Raw genomic sequence first — 18,590 nt, forward strand, 5'->3', positions numbered from 1 at the left:
AGGGACACCACTTGTCACCAGCCTCCAACTAGACTCAGCGCTGCTGATGACAACCCTCTGAGTTCTGCCATTCAGCCAGTTCTCTATCCACTTCACCGACCACTCATCCAGCCCACACTTCCTCAGCTTCCCTAGAAGGACGTCATGGGAGACAGTGTCGAAAGCCTTGCTGAAGTCAAGGTAGACAACATCCACGGCTCTCCCTTCGTCTACCCAGCCAGTCATGTCGTCGTAGAAATATATCTGCTTGGTCAGGCATGATTTCTCCTTGGTGAATCCATGCTGACAACTCCTGATAACCTTCTTTTCTTGCACTTGCTTGATGATGGCCTCCAGGATAAGCTGCTCCATCACCTTTCCCGGGATGGAGGTGAGGCTGACCGGCCTGTAGTTCCCTGGGTCCTCCTTCTTGCCCTTTTTGAAGATTGGAGTGACATTGGCCTTTCTCCAGTCCTCGGGCACCTCTCCTGTCCCCAAGACCTTTCAAAGATGATGGAGAGTGGCTCAGCAATGACATCCACTAGCTCCCTCAGCACTCGTGGGTGCATTCCATCGGGGCCCATGGATTTGTGGACATCCAGATTGCTTAAGCGATCGCTCACACAGTCCTCCTCAACCAAGGGAAAGTCGTCCTCTTTGTAGGCTTCTTCTCTTACCTCCGGGGCCTGGGATTCCTGAGGGCCAGTCTTAGCACTGAAGACTGAAGCAAAGAAGGCATTCAGTAGCTCTGCCTTCTCCACATCCTCCGTCACCAGGACACCTGCCTCATTCAGCAGCGGCCCCACATTGTCCCTAGCCTTCTTTTTGCTGCTGATGTAGTTGAAGAAGCCCTTCTTGTTGTTTTTGACATCCCTTGCCAGCTTCAATTCCAGGTGAGCCTTGGCCTTCCTCGTCGCATCCCTGCCCGGTCTCACCACGTTTCTGTACTCTTCCCAAGTGGCCCTGTCCCTGGGTACTGTCCCTCCAGGGGTCAGTACTGGGCCCAGTCTTGTTTAACTTCTTCATCAATGACCTGGATGAAGAGTTAGAATGTACCCTCAGCAAGTTTGTTGATGACACCAAACTGGGAGTTGTGGTAGATACATCAGAAGGCTGTGCTGCCATTCAGCGTGACCTGGATAGGCTGGAGAGCTGGGCAGAGAGGAACCTGATGAGGTTCAACAAGGGCAAGTGCAGGGTCCTGCACCTGGGGAGGAACAACCTCATGCACCAGTACAGGCTTGGGGTGGACCTGCTGGAGAGCAGCTCTGCGGAGAGGGACCTGGGTGTCCTGGTGGACGACAGGTTAACCATGAGCCAGCAGTGTGCCCTGGCTGCCAAGAAAGCCAATGGGATCCTGGGGTGCATCAAGAAGAGTGTGGCCAGCGGGTCGAGGGAGGTTCTCCTTCCCCTCTACACTGCCCTGGTGAGTCCTCATCTGGAGTCCTGTGTCCAGTTCTGGGCTCCCCAGTTCAAGAAAGATGAAGAGCTACTGGAGAGAGTCCAGCGGAGGGCTACAAGGATGGTGAGGGGACTGGAGCATCTCCACTACGAGGAGAGGTTGAGGGAACTGGGCTTGTTCAGCCTGAAGAAGAGAAGGCTGAGAGGGGACCTTATAAATGCCTACAAATATCTGAAGGGTGGGTGTCAGGAGGATGGGGCCAAGCTCTTTTCAGTGGTGCCCAGTGACAGGACAAGGGGCAATGGGCACAAACTGAGGCACAGAAAGTTCCATCTGAACATGAGGAAGAACTTCTTCCCTCTGAGGGTGACGGAGCACTGGAACAGGCTGCCCAGGGAGGTTGTGGAGTCTCCTTCTGTGGAGATATTCAAGACCCGCCTGGACAAGATCCTGTGCAGCCTGCTGTAGGTGACCCTGCTTCGGCAGGGGGGTTGGACTAGATGACCCACAGAGGTCCTTTCCAACCCCTACTATTCTGTGATTCTGTGATTCTGTGATTCTGTGATACAGGCTTTGGGAAGAGTGGCTGGAAGGATGTCTGGCAGAAAATGTTCTTGCGGTGCTGGACGACAGCCAGCTGAACATGAGCCAGCAATGTGCCCAGGTGACCAAGAAGGCCAACAGCATCCTGGCTTGTGTCAGGAATAGTGTGGCCAGCAGACGTAGGGAGGTGATCATGCCCCTGTACTGGACACTGGTGAGGCCGCACCTGAAGTACTGTGTTCAGTTTTGGGCCCTTCATTACCAGAAAGACACTGAGCTGCTGGAGTGTGTCTGAAGAAGAGCAAGGAATGAGGCTGGTGAAGGGTCTAGAGCACAAGTCTTAGAAGGAGTGGCTGAGGAAGTTGGGGCTGTTTAGTCTGGAGAAGAGGAGGCTGAGGGGAGACTTATCTCTCTCTATGACTACCTGAAAAGAGGTTGTAGTGAGGCAGATGTTGGTCTCTTCTCCCAAGTAACTAGCAATAGGACGAGAGGAAATGGCCTCCAGTTGCACCAGGGGAGGGTTAGACTGGATATTAAGAAAAATTCCTTTACTGATAGAGTGGTCAAGTAATTGGAATAGGCTGCCCAGGGAAGCTGTTGAGTCCCCATTCCTGGAGGTGTTCAAAAAACATGTAGATGTGGCAGTTGAGGACATGGTTTAGCAGGCCTGGTGTTGCTGGGTTGATGGCTGGACTTGATGATCTTAGAGGTCTTTTCCAACCTTAATAATTCTATGATTCTCTTCTATGAATTCTGCACTCATATTTTTTTGTTTTGCTTCTCCTCCTGATGATTTATGAAACCGTTGCATAAAGGAAAGAATTAACTGAACCGTATACAGAGTATACAAAGCATAAAATAAACTAACTGGAGAAAAAATATTCCTCTAACTTCAACTCAGGATTAAGAATGATGTTGCACCAAACTGTAGCTATTAATATTTTTAACAGAATTTTGTTGGTAATATCTTAATTAATGCTGACAAAAATAAAATTCATGCCAATTAATAACAAAAAGAACCTTTATAGTTGTGAATGGTTTCAGATTATTAAGATTGGTCATATCTAATATTATGTATCTTACTGTCTCAGGACCTTAGATACAAGTTCACAAGTGACTGCTTGCTTTGCAAACATGAGGTATGGTATAACGTTGAAATAATGACCTGTCAGTTAGGTGATGTTGTCAACAGGGTGAAATATTGTGATTGTGAACAGCAGGAATTCTGCTTGAGGTTAGGACTGCAGTAAGTTTCTAACAAGCATTACTTTTTCTACTGGGTCTAAAGCAACAGATATTTCAATAGCTGTTGCTAAGGGAGGAGAAATGTTAGTGTTAGTTTGATCTTTCTTACTGAGGAAATAATAGGAACTTGTATTTGCATCGTTATATGAGGAGTCTTAATTGAAAAATACATTTCCCTTCTAGGAAGATCTTTGCAGTTAATTGAATAACAATGAATATTTGAGCAACACTACTTTATGTCCTAACTGATCAGAACCAAATGAAAATTCCTCTCTGGACACTGCAACAGTTTTGACACTTTTAATACTTAACGGGAAAGGGGTTATTTTGTTTTAATCCTGTAAAAAAAGAGTGCAGGTTGCAAGAAAAATGGAGCTTAAGGTCACGTTCAAAGTACAAATAATTATGTCATTTACCATAATAGAAATAAGGTTCTTCAAGAACTGTGAACATTGGTCAGGAAGAGAATTAAAAATCCTGTGAAAATTAGATCCTCTTCCTAATCATTTAGAATAAATAATATTTTCAAGGTTTCTGAATGGCTTTTGTGAGCTTGACCTGGATTAACAGCAGACAGTTGGAAAGGAGGAACAATAACATTGGCCAACAATGTCTGAATCTGCCACAGATTTCTTGTGCCAAGTTCAGCACAATCTCCTCCCCTGCAAATGGAACAAAGAAAACAATGATAGTTTCTTTGTCTTTTTGTTGACTCATATTCTTAGGCCTCTCAAACAAGACAGCACGTTGTCTAGTGTAATGGAGTCCTGATTTTTCTTATATGTATGGCTGCTCAGAAAAATTATCTATATACATAGTCAGTGAAAATGTTTATGTTATCATCTTTCCATAAAACTATATATGCACTAATCTTTGTACTGGAATGTTGTACACAAGCCATTATGATGCCCTCCCTCATCTCTGAATGTCCAAAGGTTGATGTTTGGTTTCATCCAATGCCAGATGTGCTGGGTTTAGCAGAAGAGCTTTAGATGCTAAATTACATATATATGTGAAATTTGATGCACTTAAATCTGGGTTACGACTCCATAAAGTCTTCTCTACATAAAGAGAGCCAGAAATATTGGTCATAGTTGCTACTTGATGTTTCAAACACAGGTAAACAGAGATCTGTGCAGTCCAAAGTGTAAACTAAAAATTTTGGCCTTTGGTTTGAAGAGCTAGAGAAAATACCACTGCTCCCCTCATTGCTAATTCTGAGCTTATCTCATTGCTTTTGTGCCATTAGGGGTTAGCCCCAGTTCTCTTTACTTTGGTCGTAACACACACACACACGCACGAATAATTGAAAATGAATTACTTTTAGTTCTATTTGCTGTTTAGGAGAGGTAGAAAGGTCTTGTGTATGTACGACATACATACTTGACATTCATTAGTTATAAACAACTAATTTTTAAAATATTTCAAGATAGGAATCCTCTTACTAGAAAGCTCTTTCTAGACAGAGTTCAGAGAGTAACTGCTGGACTAACGAAACAGAGTATAATATAAAGATGGATTTTAAAGTGGTAAGAGGAAAGTTTTGTTTAACCTTTAGTTAAACATTTTGTTTTGGCTGAACGTGACCTTCGTGCACATTTATACCTCCATAATTAGAAATAAATTAATATCTTATCCTCTAGTTGTAAATTAAAGAAGAGTTTGTTCCCTTCTTGTGTTGTATTCATCAAGACATTTTTCCCAGAAACTGAATTACTTTTTTTTTTCTAATGTTAGGATAGATTCAAGTAAAGACTTCTTTCCGTTCAGTGATATGTGATAGGATTTGCTTTCAGAGTAACATATAAAAACGTTGTTTGTACTTTAGTGCTCAGTGCATTGCAGAATGCAATTTCACATGAGCATTTTTAAGGCTTCTCAAAGGATAAATTCATAGCTCAAAACTTGGCTAAGAGATCTCAAAGTGGAAGGAATATTGTGGACATTATCATAAAACCACTATTCCCACAGTAATTTTTTAGACACTTACAGCAGGAGATTGTCCTTCCATTTAGAAGAAGATTAATGGCAGGTAAGCCAATAAAATCTTCCCAAAGCATTGAAAATTTCTGCTGTAGTTGGGATGTAATGGTGGGTATCATCATTACATTTTAATTAATTCAGTTTGTGCTGTCAATTTACTGTCATTGTAAATGTATGTGCTCAGGGCTTTCTCTTCCAAATAAATTTTTTGGTATGCAGGTCTTCAGGGAAAATGCTAAACATTTGTTTGTCACAAAAAGACCCACACAATAAACAAACCTAATTTGCATTAGAGATTATTGATAGGAGAAGAAAATATACATGAACATTCCTGCCATAGTTTCTTAGTCAAAATTTTCTTGGATTTGGATACTTATTCATACAACAGATCATAATTACAATGTGTCCGGAAACTCATTATCTGATCTGAGAAATTATTGGAAAATTCTTATCCAGCAGGACAAGTTCACCACTCCTCAGGAGGTTTCCTAGAAATTGAGAGGAACTTCCAAACTAATAAGAATCCCCAAGAATTTTGTGATTAGAGCACTATGCAGGATGTAAGAGAACCGAACTAACGTTCCTACACCATCTGATTAAGACCAGGGACTTCACCCAAAGCTCTCTGGCAAACACTCTTAACCATTGAACTATGCGGGTTGTATCTTTTGCTAATAAAATAATGGCAAGTACAAATCTGTGCCTAATCTGTCTCCTGAGTATGGGAAATCTTTGACTTTCATTTTCTCCATAGCACTCTGATGATGTTTAGCCAGAAATCCTATATTCTTTTCTAGCTACTGTCTTAGAAGCTTATCAGCCACTTATTCAAGTATTCATTGTAATCTGTTCCATTCAAAATTACTTTCTGAAGTTAAGGAGCTATTATTTAAACAGTTTGAAACAAACACAAATCATTTTAGCTGAAAGGGTTTAAGGAGCCTTCACAGAAATTTATGTTCTGGGAGATTCAAGAGGGTAGTTAGTATCTAGAAGACTAATGAAACAGAAGCATTAGCTTCTATGCAGCTGGAGTAAGACAATGTGTCATGATTTCTCAGCAGTCTGATTTTTCTTTTTCCCCATGAAGGCACAAAATGTTCTTGTATGGATACAGTCATAGACTCAAAATGTTTCTACACCCTTTATCTGAGGTTGTAAAAGTCAGGGAGTGGCAAGCTAAGTGAAGAGGTAGAGCAGTCCTTTAGGTAGAGCAGTCCTTTTCAAAGTGATAATGACTGATATCCTGTCTGTAGTTCTTTCAGTTGTGCTTAGCTGAAAGTACTGACAATCAGAAACTGATCTTTCTACCTTATTCCATTCTCCATTTCCATCAAATGGGCCACAGGGGATAATATAAACAGTTTTAGCTGTAGTAATATCTGTAAATGTTTGAAATTCTCTTACACCCATTCCTGTGGTATGCGAGCACCTCAAAATCAGTGTTTATCACATTATTGTGATTTAGTAAATTGAGTCACCTCTATTTTTTGACGGAAATGTAAAACACAGACAACAGTGTAGCTATGAGTTCATAGGATGCTTTGGGTAGCAGAGATTTGAACTCAAGTCACAGATTTGCAGCCAAGTCAGAGGAACACTTGTTAAAATTAAACTGATTTTATGAAGACTTTTCCTTACTTAAGTTGAATAATATGTAATAATTCTTCCATGATAAGTGCATTGTTGTAAAAAAATATCTGAAGGAGAGAATAGGGAAATCATCTCTCTACAATATTTGTAGAATATTGTTACTCTTCTGCCCATGTGACTAATAAGCCATTAATTATAAGAAAGTCAAGCTGTACTTAGTCCTGGGATATGTTCAGTCATTTGAACTAGCACCTTTGTCAGTAATCAGAGATATAACAGAAGGGTTTTTAGAGTTTCATCTCAGTTCAATTTCTCCCAGCCAAGCAAGACTCTGGCTGGACAAAAATGTGGAGAGCTCTCCTGCTCATACACACTGAAAGGGCAGAGATCCAGAGACTGGGAAATGTAAGGTGGGATGACTTGTTTCAGAATAAAGCCCAGGGATAAGATTTGCTTAAACAAACAGGAAAGTTTGTCTTTTAAGCCCCTTTTTAATCTCAGAAAAAATTTCCACTTCTGGTAAGTTAGATTTATTTTGAAGCGGTGTATTTCATATCAAACACAAATTCAGCACTTTCATACCCAGACCTGAACTCAGCTGAAAGGCACAGCTTGTGAAGTAGGAAGTGTACTAAACTAACTAATCAGCCTAATGAAGACTGAATCATGGGAGTCATCTCTGGAAAGGTAAAAGTTTGCCTGAAAGGAGGTATTTTCACAGGAAGGCAGAGCACGGGAGTGTTGAGAACGGCTCCCTGTTCTTCTGTAGTGCTCAGACCATGTGAGGTCTGTGATTTGTTAGCCACTTGAAAATCATATATTATGTTTTTATTCTGTGCTGATCAATTTTATTTATTGTTATATTTCATGTTTGATAACTGCAAATAAAAAATGACTGAATTTTTATGACCTTAACCAAACCTGAGAGTCATGTATAGAAATCTGAGAGAGATTGATTTTAATGCATATAACTCAAGGCCTTCATATTTCTTAAAAGTTCAGGTTCCTTTTAGCACCTCTTACAAATGAACAAAAATCTTGATGAACGTACAGATAGATGGTAGTTGTTTTACCATTACTGACTCATAGTGACCAAAAGAGAAACTGCGAAAGATAAAGAGCCTGGAGGTACAACAGCCATAGCAAAGCAATTATAGTGCAGCATAGGAAGGTATTGTCTTGATAATCCCTTTGATGTCTATGCAACTGCAATGGACTCCTTGGTCTCAAAGATCGTAAATAATACAGATGAAAAATATCCCTTTACAATAATAGACTTTGGTTTCCTAATTTTCATAGGGACACCAAGCAATTGCTCAGTAATTTTTGTACATTTTTCTGCCAGTTGCTACAGGCTTGTCACTTGTTAGTGTAACAACAACCCAGAGGAACAGGATGTGGTACAAAGTGTTAGTAGATCAGCATTTCATTAGGAATATGAAACGATGGCATGACTCACAAAAAGCATTCAATACTTCTACAGATTGCATTTACTAAAGAGTGTTAATGTAAGTTCAAAACATAAGATCCGAAAGACAATATTGTCTCTCAGAAGCATTCATAAGTACTGTGTTATTTTAAAGAATAATTTAATCCTATTTTAAGTTACATTTTTTTCAGGGCTAAGAAAGGCAAATGTTTAATAGTACATGAGAATTCAACACAATGTTTTTCAGGAACAAAGTCTTAAACAAAAGCAAAAAAAACCCCTTTTTTTAAATTCACTGAATCACAAAAGCTGTCAGTGAATATGCACAATCATTAGATGCCAGAGATTTAAAATGAACACCTCAGGAGCATAAGGCTGCATCATAAACCCTAGCTGAACTATTTTTATAAGTGTTCACTATAAGGGAATTTAGGGAGGTTCCCCTATCAAAACTGAAGTTCTTGTAATTCAATTTAATATTAACAGGGCCTGTTGTGATAGGAAAAGGGGTAACGGTTTTAAATTAAAAGAGGGTAGATTTAGACTGGCTATAAGGAAGAAAGTTTTTACAATGAGGTTGGTGAAACACTGGAACAGATTGCCCAGAGAGGTGGTAGATGCCCCAGCCCTGGAAACATTAGAGGTCGGGTCAGAAGGGGCTCTGAGCAACCCAGTCTAGTTGAAGAAGTCCCTGCTCACTGCAGGGTGTTTGGGCTAGATGACCTCTAAAGGACCCTTCCAACCCAAATGATTCTGTGATTCTATGATTCTACAAGTTTCAATAAAAGAAATTTTAGAAGAAATATTAACATTACAATTACTATCAAACCCCCAAGGCCAAACTCATATATAGAAGCAAGCAGGAGGTATGATTTTCCTTCACTGGGTCTCAGAACTAGAAGGAGTGTAGGTAGACAAGATACTTTTTTTGAAAAAGAAACTCCTAGGAACATCTGAGGAAATACAGACCAGTAAGCCTGACTTCCATGTCAAGCATTTTGATAGAAAATACATTAAAAAGTACAATTAGTAGGACTGCATTTATCACATTACCACACAGTAATCTTACCATGCAGTCATTTGCTACAAACACAGCTTTTAAAGAGGGAAGACATGCTTCAATCTGTATACAACTTCCCTGAAGAGACAGAGTGAATAGGAATAGGAATGGTCAAGGTAACACTGTACTTTCATTTCAAACAGCTCTTTACGAGGTCACTTGTCAAAGGTTGTTAGAGAAATGAAATTCCCAGAGAAGTTGAAGGACAGGCCTGTTTTGAATTAACAGCAGATAAAAAAAGATCCGCCTCTTGTAGCTGTATCTGATCAGTTTGAAGAACTGGGAGACTGTCAGTGACGCCACAGAATACTTTTCTGGGACTTCACAATTCAACACATAAAAGACCTGGAAAGAAAATGAACACAGAGGTAGAAAAACTTGTTGATATACAGTTGCTGAAGATAGATAGTTAAAATTAAAATTAACTGTGAAGAACTGCAAAAGGATATTGTGATGGTAGTAGAGTGGATAGGTGATAAATGATGTCACCCAGTACAGATTTATATAATCCTTAAATCTGAAAATGTAATATCTTTATTACATATTACTAATCAGTAAAGAGATTAGTGTTCCATCCATTGTGGATGAACACCAGCTCCAGTGCAAAAAGGCAAATAGAACCGAATTGTGAGGAAAGCAATAGGGAACAAACCAAGGAAAAGAAAAAACAAAACAAAACAAAAAAAAACCAAAAAACCACAAGTAAAAACCACTATGATAGAAAGCTCTACTGCTTCAATATTGCAGTGTTGTTCTCATCTTCCCATCTCAAAATGAGAGAATGAAATTTGAAAAGGTGATGGGCACTAGGAATGATTGCAGGTTTATTAAAGATTCAGTGTAAGGAAGGATTAATAGTCTGGGATTTTTCAGTCTGTAAAAGACAGAGCTAAAAGCGGATATAATAGATATTTTACAAAATCATGAATGACCCAGCTGAAATGAATCAGAAAGAGGCATTCACATTCACAAAAAAAGCACCAGAAAACAGTAAAAGAAGTCACAAGAATGTAATTAAATTAAAAAATTTTTTTACATGGTACACACCTGTGGGAATATTTTTTTTATGACAGATTAGGCTAGCAATGATTTTAGTTCAGTCTAGGGGAAATTTTAAATTATTATATTTTGGTTGATGCCCTGACTTTATTTTAATACCCAGGACACAAATGCTAATTTCTTTTTTCTATCAAAAAGAAAAGTCTTTAAAGCATTAATGACAGAACTGATTCAGATTTTGCCTTTTCATACAACAGGCAGCATTTCTCCACAAGTTCATATGACAATGTCAAAATATTGATTTATTCATGTTTTTGAGGAAAAATTGGTCACTATTAGTTAGTACAGGTAATATTTGCATGATTATGTTTTTTAGGAAGAAATCTTTTACTTGTAAAGCCACATTATTTATGGAATTACATGTTTGAAATAAAAGCGTTTTATGCTCTCTACTTCTGTTACTTGATCCACGTATCAGACACATTTAAATTTTCTAACTAAACCTAAGACCCCAAAGACATGTTTAAATGTTTATACGTTTAGACTTCCTCCCAAAACAAACCCATAGGAGGCTGTGGGACAAGAGGAGGAAGAGAACACAGCCCCACTGGAAACTCTTGAGTCCAGTGAGGAACATTTGAAGGGCTAGAAGTATATGTTTTACCATTTCAGCCTTATATATTTTGTTTTGCTCTAATAGGTTGTGGGTTGTTTTTCTGTCTATCTCTGTCAGCTGGTCTTCTCTCAGCTGCAAATCTCATATTCCCCTACTTCCATGTTTCTCCTTATGCTCCTCTCTTGCATAAGATATCGCTTTTCTCTCTTTTCTTTTCCTCTCTTCTTCCTATTTTCTTGCTCTAGCATTCTTTGGAGACTCTGGACTGATTTTTATAGATTTAGATTAGACTTGTCTTTTTGCTATTGTGTCCACAAGTCAGATTTTATTCAGTTTTCCTCATCTAAAAATCTGAACAATTCTTACTTTGTTTAATATAGCTTTTAATTTCTGAGATATTTTACTCCAGTAGCCCATCTTCTGTCTTATCAAACACCTCTGTTAGAGTCATATTCATCTCCTGCCTTGATGACTATGACATTTCCTCTGTTACATCGAATACAGACCTGTCACCTTGCCTTATAAAACCCATCTCCCTTCCCTTCTCGTTTCTCATTTCCTACTCTTGTGATTCTCCAAAGCTATCAGTCACCCCACAGCAAATTCCAGATAAATTTGTTGATTTCAATGTTTATATTTTTCACTGAAGATTTTTCTAGTGGTATTCTACAATACTAATTGTGTTGTCCTGATAAAATTTTCATCTCCCAACTTAAAAGGGTCACTGAAAACAAAATAACTGAACTTCGCATGTGTCTGCATCTCTGTTTGCGTCTGCATACATCATTTGAGTTTTTCTTGTTGAGCTTAGAAGGTCCTTGGTCGAACACAGCATGATATGTTGATTTATTTGTCATAATTGTCACTGCGCTGGTAAACAAAGCTCTGGTCTACGAAATACTCATCATTTCGAAACTGATCACATTTTTTCATCTTTCAAAATGTAAATATTAACCCATATTTGAGAAAATAAATCCTTTTTCTTAAGCTCACTGTTGTGCTGCTAGTAACCCTGAAGAGTATTTTAGAACATGTACTGAACCTCAGCAGAGCACATCAGATTAAACGAAGCAATCTCCATCAATTACCAGCTTTACTGTTGGGCAGGCTCAAAAAGCAAGCTGCAGGGGTTTTCTGTCGTAGTCTCTACAAACAGCAAACTGATTATATTTCATATTTTAAACATTCTCTATTTTCCAGGTGTGATGGGGGAGTATGAACCAAAAATTGAAGTCCATTTTCCTTACACAGTTACAGCTGCAAGGGGAACTACTGTTAAGATGGAGTGTTTTGCACTTGGCAAGTAAGTACAGTTCCTTTCATAATTAGACTTCATTGACATGCCTAATTTGTTGTTTCATTATTTTGCTGAATTTCATTTTCACAGACAGTCCTTACTGCACACTCAAAATAGCCAATTGACTAAGTAGCCAAGTATGAATTCCCTACCCAGCCATTTCTGTGGACAGTAATTCATTAAAGTTAAAAGACTTTCTGTCAAAATGAAAAGTAATGCTCTTGTAAACAGAAAGCTTAAAGTTTTTTATTGAAAATTTTACTGGATTCACACATTTATTCACTGTGATACTATAAAAAAATAAATTAGATTTTATTCTGCCAGAATATCAAAGTCAGAGAATAAACAAGATTAGTAACTTTTTTTTTCCCCAAATGAATAGTCTATATATGAAGCTAAGAGCACATGGCTTTAAACACGTCCTAACACATTTTGTGCCAATGCCAATTCTCTAATTTCTACCTGACCAAACAGCACTACTAGACAACAGGTGCTTAGTATTCATGTCAAGGGTTTTCTTCTATATTTACTGAGAAATGAGTTTAGGGAGAAAAAGGTTTTAGAAATACCTCTTTTTTATTTCACACAAATTAAATAAGAAATTAAATTACTTCTATATGCTATTCAGATTACAAAACACAGTTGTTGTGGCAGTTACTATTATTATTGTTACCAAGAATAAGGGTGGCAATGGCAGTATGCAGTCAGACAGAACTAAGAAGCAATTCTAGAGACTGAAAGAAACTATTCTTTCTTCTGTACATGTATGTAGCTAAAAATAGGGGTTACATCAGTGATGTTCCACTGGAGACATATAAACAAACACAAAGGGTAGGGTTTTTTTCAAAAATATCCCATCCAATTCGGGGGGAGAGGGGATTATTGAAAGAAATCTCACTGTATTGAATTCTTTTCAGTTCCTTTTTACAGGGGTCTTTCTTTTGTACACCTCCCACAATCCTTGAAGTCGTGATGTTCAATATCAAATATCCTGCTTGCTTTTCTAGTTCATAGCTTATCAAGGGACATGAAGGTTCCTGACAGCCTGGCTTTTATCTAGAAATGGTGGAAGAATTTGTAACTCCTGTGGAGGAACTTCACAAATCAGTTAGTTTCAGGGGTACTGTACCTTCCATACCAATTATTCCTACTTATTTACCTAAGTGGGAACAAAACGTAAGAGGAGAGGAGTTCTAAAGCAATCTTTTTTCTTCCTGAGGATCACCACTCCAACTTGCTTGAAGGGTCTGGTTTTCCAGAACAACATTTCAAAGCCTGTCTTTACTACCTGAGAGGTCTTTTCAAATGTTTTTATAGTCAATTTGACCTTCATGTGTCACTGGTCACTGAACTTTTTGTTCAGATTTTTCTCTGAACGGTTCCTATTTACTGGCTGGATGAGATATGTCTTAAACTTCCTTCCCTTCTTGCCTGTTTTTCCTGTTTGATCGACATCCAGATACCCTCAGTAGGCAGGTCAACAGAAAGTATTCATAAATAACTACAAAGAAATTTTGACAAAGCATTTTAACTGTATCTAATTAGGCCCAGTGAAGTTGAAGGAGAGGCAGGACACAGCCAAATCAGTCTAAACAAAATGTGGGACACCATAGCCCACATATAGGGAGCCATTAGACTGTGACAGCATTTTTTGCAAATCCATTCCCCACTAAAATGTAAGCAGTAGTTTAGAAAGCAAATGTGAGGGGAGAACTTCTGTAGGGCAAAACACAAGTCCTATGTTTTATATAGTAAAGATAAGCAAAGAAGTACATGAGAAAAGCAATAAATGGAGAGATTCTCTGAAATGCTGAAATATATCAGAAAAAGAGCTGTTCTGTAGAGGCTGGTGGCTCCAGACTCTCTCCTGCCAGCAATATTAACCAGTTTTTTGTCAGGTCAATTGTTGGCAACAAGGTCCTTTCAGAATCTTGGCTATGGCTGAAACAGTAACCGACCTTTAAGTTTCTGTTTTCCTCATCTCGCTGGAATTAAATTGCAGTTGCTGACAGATTACAAGTCAACAGTCACTTTCCAGTGAAGAGGAAATATGCCATATGTTGCCCTTCACAGCCATCCCTACCAGGCAAGAAACGCAGCTACTGATACCTTCCATCACCAGCACCTTGGGATTTAGTAAATGCTCTCAAAAAGAGTCAGTCACTACTTAGACAGCCATGCAAGGAGGGAGAAGGTTGATAGAAAAGGCTTTAATTAGCCTCCTTCCATGTTCATATTTGGTGTTAACCTTTAATAAACAAAAAAGACAAAAAGACCTGAACCATCGAGGAATTTAAGGTTATCTAATAAGTTGACCTCATTTGCTGCTATTGTAATGGGCAGCTGTTTTTACCATGCACAATCCTTATCTTCTTTTCGCAGACAATAACACACAATCAAATCAGTTGAGCTGAAATTGCTTTCAACACGATATGGTAATAATTACGTGAATGACATTTCAGGGCTCATTTGAAACCTGGAGGCTGTGGTGGGAGGTAGAAATGCATCAGAATTCATATTCATTTTCATCATTTTCATTTTTTGTCCCCATCCCTTATTCCCAATAGCTTGTAAGGATCTTTTCTTGTTACAACGCCATGGGACACAATTGCCAGACTGAATCAGCAACTAATTTGTTCCTTCTTTATTTAGCATTTTGAGATTTGGTCATTTGAATTCTTATTGTAAATAACACAGAAGTTATTACAATCTCAAAATCAACGTGTTGCGGTTTTCCTTTTGCGTTAATTTAGCTGTCTGAAATACTCCCTCTTCTCTCTTCACTGTAATTGTAAGAATGACAGACGTTCCAGCGAGATTTCCTGAAGCAGGCATTTGGCAAATATTCCAGGAAGAGTCTAGTCTTTAGTTACAGATTAATGATTTATTAATAGTGTTTATTTAGAACTGCCAGTCACTATGGCTGTAGGAATTAAGTAAAATGAAGCTGTGCAGCTTTTGTCTCCAAAATAAATCAAACGTCTTAATTGCTTGACAGACAGAAATTCTCTGAGAAGGATTTTATTCTATATGTATCTGCTCCAATTACAAGTGAAAATATTATGTTACTGATTCCACTTGTAAATAGACTTTGCTGTTGCTAAAGAATTCACAGTAATACAGGAGTGAAATACCTCAACATTGTGTTATTTGTATTAGATAATGCTGCTTATAATGAGCATCAGTCATTGGTTAAGAAATCACTGTGTATATCACAGAATCACAGAATCACAGAATCACAGAATGGTAAGGGTTGGAAGGGACCTCTGGGGGTCATCTAGTCCAACCCCCTTGCCGAAGCAGGGTCACCTACAGCAGGCTGCACAGGACCTTGTCCAGGCGGGTCTTGAATATCTTCACAGAAGGAGACTCCACAACCTCCCTGGGCAGCCTGTTCCAGTGCTCCGTCACCCTCAGAGTGAAGAAGTTCTTCCTCATGTTCAGACGGAACTTCCTGTGCCTCAGTTTGTGCCCATTGCCCCTTGTCCTGTCGCTGGGCACCACTGAAAAGAGTCTGGTCCCTGTCATGTTTTCTGTTATACCTGAGGTATAACAGAAAACGTGACAGACAGAGGAGTCAGAAAAATTTACTATATTATATATCAAAACGTACATTTTGAAATTAGTGATGCAACTTTGTGTTGGATATTTTTGCTGGCCCACTTTCATTGAAAGGCTGGATTTATAGTCATATTGGCTGTCACATCTACACAACTATTTGTGTTTCGATTACATCTATGTTTCACATAAATCTGTATATACAGCATAAAGATGTGTTTTCCACTGCCCATTTAATTATGTCATTTTTACTAGGAACACTTGAATTTTTGGTATTTTCCTAACAAGACAGAGGATCAAATTTTTTTAAAAGAATAATTAAATAAAACACTGGCAATAACAAAGTATCAACATCTTCTTTTTTTTGAACTTTTTATAAGAACAGAACTAGATCTTTGTAATTCACATAATTCTTAAATCCTGATTAAGATTACATTAAGCATTGTTAAAATAATGAAATAACTAAAAAAGGAAAAAAACTCCCTTAAAACTTACTGAATGAAAGAATTCAAAACATCTACATTAAAAAAATAAATCTAACCAGCAGTATGTTAATATTTGCTTTTGAGTAACACAATTTTTACTGCTTGTGTCTTCTGCTGTTTAAAAAGACAAGCTAATTTTTTGGTAAAAAAAATAAATGAGCTTACTGGTAAGAAGATTACTGTTTGTAGTCCAGATAGTCCTGATTTTCTATCAAGTCCACCACATCAATGTCAGAACTTGGGTTTATTATGTAAATCAGCAAGGCAGATTGCGACCTTGTTTTTTGGGTAAGTTCTGGTGAAGGAACTATGATTTTCCCAGATGACACTCTTGCACAGGTCACAGCATTCCCGGCTTTTCCTGCTCCAGAAATGCAATTTCTTGAGGGTTGCCTTCTGTCATAGCAGGTTGCCATTTGCATTTTCTCTCAAATATTACTGACTTTGCTTCCAATAACACCTGGACACAACTGCTTAATTCTCTCATGTCTTTTTTTCATGTACTTTTTTAAAAGGAAGGACTCTGATGTTTTCATTTAATTCCCCATTGTAAAGATATGAAAGTAATGGTGCTTGTGGATAAAAGGGCTTTAAATTCTGTCCCCACCTCGTCACATAATCATTAATGAAGCAGTTCCAGTGACTGCTGTCCCAGCATTCTCTAACATTTCCTGAACTTGGAGTATAGTTACTTCACAAGTGATTTTAATACTACTGTTTTAATAAGGGACTTAAAAGCAGGCATAGGTGGAAATATACGGGGTCTTTAAAAGCCTCATAATGAACAAGTGTTCATAGTTCAGATAATTATATAGGACTGGTTTGTCCAAACTTGCATGAAAAGCTGTAAGTTACAACTCTCAGCAATGAGCACAGACCCTTGCCCTCAGAGGAAAGTAAGAAAACAGAAAGTTCAGAAATACATTGCTCTTTTTTACCCTTGTGTTTTTTCCTGGCGTATAACTCTAAGTTGACTTCTTTTTCCTCTTTCAAATAATTCTTCTACACCCACTCTTTCACATAGATGTTTTAATGTCAAATTGTGAATAATTCACACACCCTAGCTGACCCTCACACTTCAGCATTTTCCTCACTGCATTTTCGGTCATGCATCATACCATACAGCAGCTTCTATTTTATTCTCCATATAAAAGTCATACTTCATTGGTTTTCTGGCTGCAGCCAGAAAAAAAAAAAATACAGTTTGTGTTATGATAGTGCCAACAGCCAATTTGGAGTGAGTAATCATATTTTACTTCTCATTAGAACAAATTAGAGGTTGTGGGCTATTGCTCTACATTTAGGTTACCAAAGTTTTCAATCTTTGCTTTTCAAATATGATACATGGGTCAGGTAGATTGCCAAAAGGATTGTTTTGCTAAAAAAAAAAAAAAGTTTTTATGGAAGTTATTTTTTAACCACATAAATCGACACACAGAGATTTTGATCAGAAGAATCAATAGAAAACAGTACCAACAGAAAATTTTTCTTACAACTTCTATACTTGTTTTTCTGTATTTTTGGGAGACTGTTTTGTTCTTGTCCTATTTCTGTATGATAGTAAGAACTACACAGTATGTCAATATTCTTTCTAAATGCTAGCTTACTTCACTTTAGTAATGTCAAGACTAGGTTTTTATTATCAAATATTCTTAAAGATAAGAATAAAATAGAGATATTTATTTCCTTTTATTACTGAATTATTATACTGAATAACTATGATGAGGCTGTTATGATAGAAGCGTTGTTCATGCTGTTATAGTTAATTTTCCTTTAATAATTCTATTGCGTACTTTATTTTGAAGAGATCTATAGCTCAGCTGCAAACATTCATCCAATCTGTAACATAGCTTTCAAGAACTCAGCTGACAGCCCACTTCAAAATCTTACTTTCTAAAAGAAATAAAAGAAAGTGAAAATGAGGTGAAGTTACATATATTTAAGCCACACAAGTGAACGAAATTTAGTGAATTGTAATCTAGGAAGTGTTCTAAAATGTTCTCTTGAATCAATGAACTCTGAATCAACTCTGATTAATAAATATCTCAAAGTTTTAAATTCATAAAATATAGGATTTTTACTCCTTGACCTGATTTTCTTTTAGCAGACATTTAAAAATTTTCTTCAAGCTTTTATTAAAAATGCTATTATTTATTTTATGTCACTACCAATATTTTCATTTGAAACTATGTACGTGTATAGAGAGCTTACTTAAGATGTTTCAACACACAGAAATAAAAACAAAAAAGTGTCTGGATAAGTGAATATGATATCTAAATAAAGATCAGGGTGGCAATATAATCTTTATGATCCAGTGAAGAGCATTTGACACTAGCTGTGTAGAGTTATATGAAGTATCTAAAGAAATTATATTTCCTGATGTTGCTTATTAAGACAATGA

At 37.8% G+C, this 18,590-nt stretch overlaps 1 protein-coding gene across 5 annotated transcripts in view; it reads left to right on the forward strand.

Moving 5' to 3' along the window:
* The window catches only part of CNTN5 (contactin 5), a 745,090-nt gene that overhangs the window by 567,945 nt on the left and 158,555 nt on the right, over nucleotides 1-18,590 (forward strand). For all 5 annotated transcript variants that reach the window (XM_075417787.1, XM_075417816.1, XM_075417827.1 and 2 more), the window contains exon 9: nucleotides 12,050-12,152. In XM_075417787.1, coding sequence (XP_075273902.1) covers nucleotides 12,050-12,152 — 103 coding nt within the window. The remainder of the gene's footprint in view (nucleotides 1-12,049; nucleotides 12,153-18,590) is intronic.

This window comes from Opisthocomus hoazin, chromosome 1 (assembly GCF_030867145.1).
Source record: "Opisthocomus hoazin isolate bOpiHoa1 chromosome 1, bOpiHoa1.hap1, whole genome shotgun sequence".
In the NCBI taxonomy this organism is placed as follows: domain Eukaryota; kingdom Metazoa; phylum Chordata; class Aves; order Opisthocomiformes; family Opisthocomidae; genus Opisthocomus; species Opisthocomus hoazin.